Source organism: Lissotriton helveticus, chromosome 1_2 (assembly GCF_964261635.1).
Source record: "Lissotriton helveticus chromosome 1_2, aLisHel1.1, whole genome shotgun sequence".
Classification (NCBI taxonomy): domain Eukaryota; kingdom Metazoa; phylum Chordata; class Amphibia; order Caudata; family Salamandridae; genus Lissotriton; species Lissotriton helveticus.
Window position 1 is genome coordinate 172,508,997 of NC_136058.1, and position 6,256 is coordinate 172,515,252.

General features: G+C 49.3%; 1 protein-coding gene across 1 annotated transcript in view; it reads right to left on the reverse strand.

The window, feature by feature from the left end:
* GPX7 (glutathione peroxidase 7) overlaps positions 1 to 481 on the reverse strand; it is a 111,854-nt gene extending 111,373 nt beyond the window's left edge. Inside the window, exon 1 of the mRNA XM_078670560.1 lies at positions 242 to 481. Within this exon, the coding sequence (XP_078526686.1) occupies positions 242 to 448 (207 nt within the window). The 5' untranslated portion in view covers positions 449 to 481. The remainder of the gene's footprint in view (positions 1 to 241) is intronic.
* Between the last annotated feature and the right edge of the window lie 5,775 nt (positions 482 to 6,256).

The window sequence follows — 6,256 nt, forward strand, 5'->3', positions numbered from 1 at the left end:
CTACCCAGGGGCATGAGTGGGGTCAGGGGCTGAGACCCCAGAAGCCCCCTCCCGCGCCGAGCGATGCCGGCTCTTGCCACGTATACAGGGACCCGCGGGGCTGCGTCTGTCGGAGGAGTCTGGGGCCAGGGAAGGCGCCGAGCTGGGTTAGTGCTCCGTGGGGCTGCAGGGCGAGGGCCGGAGACTCATGCACCGCAGTCTGCGCGGGGTTAGTAGTTCCCGCAGCCCGCGCTGCACTTACCGAGCCCCGGTACTTCTCCAGGGACACGAGCTTGCCCCTGATGTTCACCACCTTAAAAGTGTAAAAGTCCTTGTCCTTCTGCTGGGACAGGGAGAGCGCCAGGAGCAGCAGCGCGAGGGTGACCGTGACCATGGCGACGAGAACCCCGACCCTCTGCCTGCGCGAGATGCTGCTGCCTGCGTGGCGCTCGCGCTCGGGCTCCTGCATCCCACTGGCAGCTGAGCTCGCGTAGACCGCTTGCACATTCAACCGCTGTGCCGTAAAGCACGACTGCCCGTCGCAAACCACTGGATGCCAGCGAGACAGACACGAACAGAGCCGAACCTGGCCAAATCTCCAAATTCCACGCACACCAATAACCTTTTTAGTTTCTTGATTGTGTGCTGTATTATTGTATTGCAACATTTACATACATATTATCCAGTATATTTCATATCTCACTGCTCAGCATACATCATTCCATTTACGTGTTCGTTTAAACATGAAATAATTAAGAAATGACAATCAGGACGGGCTTTAGCGCTGGTGGTCTCCGGTGCTACAATGTTTGTTGGCGCTCCCCAATGACCACCGACATGGATTCCCTCACTACCACCCTTTAACACTGCCCCTCAAGTCTACATAACCACTCTCTCTCAGATGCAATTACTTATTTTTATAGCGCAACTCGTACCAACGTAGGGTGTCAAAGCACTTTGCATCACACACACATTACACAGAGACAATCAATCATACATGGGTAAATCCGTGTATAGTAACCGTTACATAAGAGGTGTAGGAGTGACATGTCATCCATACTGGTTGTCAGGATAGTTTAAGAGTGCTTGGTCTGGAGAAGCACAAACCTGGAATTTAAAACGTAACACCAGCTCTGCCAAGAACCATGTCCTTATAGCTGTTCTATGATATTGCCACACTATATACTCTTAAGTGCATTATAATCCTCGCGGTTGAATGCTAACTTTGGTTTGGCTTTATCTAAACATGTCATGTAAGGTGTCATATGCTTTGGAATACTACCCCCTCGCCAATTCTGGCGACGGGGGTAGCATTCCACCCTTCTAGAGGGAGAAGACATGTTAGTTCCGACTATCCCGGTTAAAGTTAACCCGAGCCCCAGCATTACAAAATGGATGCTGCTGCCACAGACACAAGTCTGACCTCCTGCTGCTGGGAGTCCTTCCAGCGAGGGAGGCCTGGACAATAGGTTTCCTGCCTGGAGAGGTGCGAGCACCACCCCAGACAGGATTTTGTGTATTGGGACAGGGAGGGCTGAATAGAATGAGACATGCCTGGGGCACACTAGGTGCTCCATGCATACCCCAGTTCAAACCGGTTGCTGGGGCACTACAGCCCCAGCTCTGGCGTGAAACTGCACAAAGGAAAGGGGGTGTAACCACCCCCCTTCCTGGTCCCACCCATAGGAGGGACCTAGTTAGTAAACCAGCCCCCTTTAGTTGTATAAAGATAGGAGCTGACCCAGGAGACTTTAGATTAATCCTGATGAAACTTTGAAACGAAACTCTGGACCCTTCGACATTCACATGAGCTGAAGACTGAAGAATCTCCCTTGTGGCCAAGGAGTGACCACCCTGGGAAACCAGACACCATCCAGCAACTCGACAGCTTGCTTTGTCCCCGTTTCCGCCGGAACCCAAGCACAGAGCCTGACAAGACCTCAACTCCAGGACCTCTCTGACCCCACTGCACGACTCCAGCACAGCTGAGCCCCGTGGAAGGCGTCGGAACCCGTGGACCCAGGCAACTTGGAAAGTCTTCAACTTGCCAACAGCGCAGCTCCTGAGGCATCCTCAAAGCTGTGCACTGGGGACTGAGACACCCCGACACCGAGCTCCACCTGCACTGAAGACCAGCCCTCCACACTCCATGAGATCTGCGTGGGGCCCTTCTGCTTGTGTTCTGCTCGACGCGTTGTCCCGGTTGCTGGCCAGTTGGCTAGTAGCCCTGTGACGACGATCCTTTTGAAAATCCAACACTGGTCTGGTTCCTCCAGACTGGCACTTGCTTCCCTGAAAAGGTGAAGTACCTCAGACCCTCCAGGTCTGCGTGGGTTGCCTTTGCTTAGACTAGTTGGCTCCGATCTTGAAGTCTGCGAGAACCTTCGTGGGACAGCTCTTCTCCAGCACCTGGTCGTCCTCGATGCCTCCTGGTCCGCGTGGCTGCAAAGAGAAGCCTCCCGACAGCACCGGATTGCTCCTCGACGACGTCTGGTTCCACCCGGTCACTGGCTAGTGACCTAGACTCTGTCCCCTCTGCTTTCAGGTCTTCTTCAACTCCGATCCACCCTTGGATCCACTTGGACATCTTCCTCCTGGTCGCCTGCAGCATCTTCTTCAAAGGCTCCATAGGAATCAACGAGAAAACCCGACACACTTTGACACCTATGCACCCGCAGCCCGTGGGTGAGGTAACGCGAGTACGTCAGTGCTCCTGTAGGGATTGACTATCCTAGTGTCTAGTTTTGTTAGTTGTATCTTCCTAGTTAGACCGGAAGTGTCCTAAACCTTCGTTACTTACCTTTTAAAGTTCCCATTGACTTTCTATTGACTCTCGTGTGAGTGTACTGACACTGCACGCGCCTCCTGTGGGCCTCCTATTCCTAACCTAAGGGTCAGATAGTGTAGCCCCAGCGATTCCCTAGGCCCTAGGCCTCTTCCTTTCACAAGTCGTGGTTCTTATACTACTTACTTAGTATATGGTTTTACGCGCCCCTAGGGCCTAACTGGAAATTGTGCTATTTAAAGTATTTCTGAGAGTAACTTGTTATGTGCTTTTGCCTCTGACCTCATAAAGAGTTCAGAGGAGTGTTGTAGTGAATAAATACATATATATTTTATATATATCCTGTGTGGTGTCCTTTCATTTAGTATTCAAGGGGTTACATATGGTAAAACAGCTGGCTTTACACGCCCTCAAGAGTCTTTTAGCCTAAGACTGTTCTGTCCACGCTACCACTAGGATAGCTGGTCTATAAGGTTGACTTACAACCATCACCATAAGGGTTGTTTGGACTGGTGCAAGGTGCTCACTAGAATAGTGAACATCATATACCAGGCCAACTTCTCACACTCTGCCCCCAGCACTGCTTCAGGCTGGCGTTCAAGGCCCCTGTTCTGCGCTTCACTCCGTGAGGTCCTTCTGCTGCATGTTCAGACTCACTCTGTCTTTTTTTGCCTTTGCTCACCTTTGACTTTCTTTGCCCTTTTGCCTTTGCTCACTTTGACTTTCTTTGCCCATTTCTCACTTTATCGTTTTGCCTCTTTTTGCACTTTGCCTATTTTTATCACCTTCTCCATTGCCTCAGTTTCCTTCCTTTTCTTTCCTCCTCCTTCCCACCGCTGCTGCCTCTGTGGCCCCTCTCGCGTGCTCCCACCTCCCAGCTGCTCCCCCTCCCCGACCCTTACTTAATGGCAGCCGCGCATAGTGGGCACGCCGCTAGCACACCGAAGGCGTGCCAAAGGCAAGCCCGTCTGCGACCTGACCATGATCAGTGCCAGGGACCCAGGCCCTCTGACCCACTAGCGCTACAGCTCCTCGGCCCTCCAAGCACTCAACACAGGCCAGAACAAAAACTGCAAGCATTCTTCGCCAATCGACACTTATGGACATTCAACTACCGCCACTGCCACCACGCCTGTACCATCGCCAAGATCCAGGGCCCACCACAACCCTCCCGTCACAACACCACCACACAGTGGCGTCACTAGGGTCAGTGTCACCCGATGCGGGTAACTCATGGTGTCACCCCCTCACGACTTACCGCATGGAACTCCTCCGCTCTGAGTCCGCCAGTGGACACAGTTGGCAAATAACAGGACCATACCACCCTATCAAAAATTATGCCACATTACACCAGGTGATTTCCCTTTTCTTTCTCCATAATTTAGTCAACCCTCCCACATAATGTGGCCCTGGCCTGCTTTGCTGCATAATTCCAGTGGCCCTAGCTACGAGTGGCATTAGGATACTAAATGGCCCCGGCTGAGGTGAAGGGCAGTCAAGGTACTGGGGAGTTGCTTGGTAATGGCTAGCAGCCGCAGCTGCTGTGTAACTAATTTCTAGTTCTATTAATTTTAAGGATGTTTACCTTATGTGGATAGCCTGGAAATCTCCTAGACCCTAGTTTGAAATCCTCTGAAATATAGGCATTTCATCTATTCCATCTTCTAGTCTGTATGAATCCCTAAAATTGGAGGAGTTGGCATAAGCATTTCACGTTGAGCATTGCATAGCCCTATACAAATACATTTTGCATTAGATGTCATAATCTGTGGGGGACATGAAAGCTGAAGCCAGGTTCTCACTCATCAATAACAAGCAAATATAAATTTCTTGATAAAGCTGTTTGGTTTGTCGTAGCTCAGATCACAACGTGTCGGAATATTGTCTCAAACCTACAAAACAGAATGTGAAAACTATTAGTAAAGAAATTAATAATGAAACTCTCAAAATAGTTTGAGCCGACAGAGTTGAATTGTTATGGAATAGAATGCACGTTACTCATCCCGGAGTGCTTCTAACGACTCCCTCAACTTCCTACTACCTTCTGACTAGTAGAGATGTTCCTAACACATAAGCAAATTAAAGGCTATTTCCTCTTGCATCCATCTTTTTTGTTTTGGCCTTCTCTTCCCAACTTTTCTAGCTCCTTTCCCAATCCTGCTCATTAACTTCCTGTTGCTCCTTCCCTCTTGCAAGCTCCCATCTCTACCTTTCCTCACCTACCCTTACTCTCACGGCTCCTAATTTTGACATCATGTCTACACATTCACCTCCTGTCTACCTATGTCCCCCGTCAGCCTCTTGCAATAAATTACTCCAAAATCGGAAATGACAACTTTTGGAACATTCCTGTGCCTGCAGATTTAAAAGGGAAATACATTTTTATTGGCCTTTAACATGTTTCATGCTACGTTTCCATTTTTGCGTGATCCAGCAGCTAAATTACAAGATGTGGGAACAGGATACTTTAGGGCAGATTTACAATAACTGGCGCATCCCTGCATATCAGCAGGGATGCACCAGTAATTGTGCGTCACGGCTCCGCCACCATGGATGCACCACATTTACAATGCGGCGCATCATGGGGCAAAAATGGACAGATGCGTGACGCATCTGCTTCCGTAAAGGCGGTGCATTGCTGGAGTTGCATCGCAAGCGCGACGCAGCTCCAGCAAGGCTCGGGGGTGCCCTATCCTGAAAATGCTGTGTCAATCCTTATGCCTGCTTCAAGCAGGTGCAGGGTTTGACGCAGCATGGCCTTAAAAGTGGCTGAGTGAAATCTTGTAGATTTCACTCAGCGACTTTTAGGAGGCATTCCTGTGCCGGAACGCCCTCCCTGCGATGGAACGCCTCCCTCTGGCGCAGGGCTTTAAGACGTGACTCATCTCGGAGATGCGTGATGTTGTAAATACCCCACACCATGGCGCATCTTTTGCGCCACCGCTGCATCACAAAAGTGACATAACTGCAGCGTAAAAGAGGCGCAAGGGGCTTGTAAATCTGCCCCTTAGTTCCAAATCCGGATTTCAGCAAACTGTTTGATTCTGGGAAAACTGCATAATTCCTTTATCTTCACATAGTTCGATCCCTGTTTCCATTTATTTGTAAACGCTGAAAAATACTAGACTATGTTATTGTTGCGATACGCTTGACGGATGGCCGGCCGATAGCTGCGCATAAGGGAGATTAAAAAAAGATTTCCAAATGAAGTTTACATAGCTGCACGTGTGGGGATCTGTTAGTGCTGTTATGCTAATATTTTCAGGCGAATATATACTTTATTGTATGTGTCTCCTTAACACACTAAGACACCACGGTGCGAGTACTGTGCACGTTTATCATTTAAATAAAAGTGAAAATATACTACTTCCAACTTAATTTCTTCATCACTGAAAAATCTGGATAAGTGCCAATAGGAGAAAAATAAATTTGACCGAATCCAGTCTGAAATGTGAAACATTCATACTTTGAAAGCTGGATCCCTACCTATAA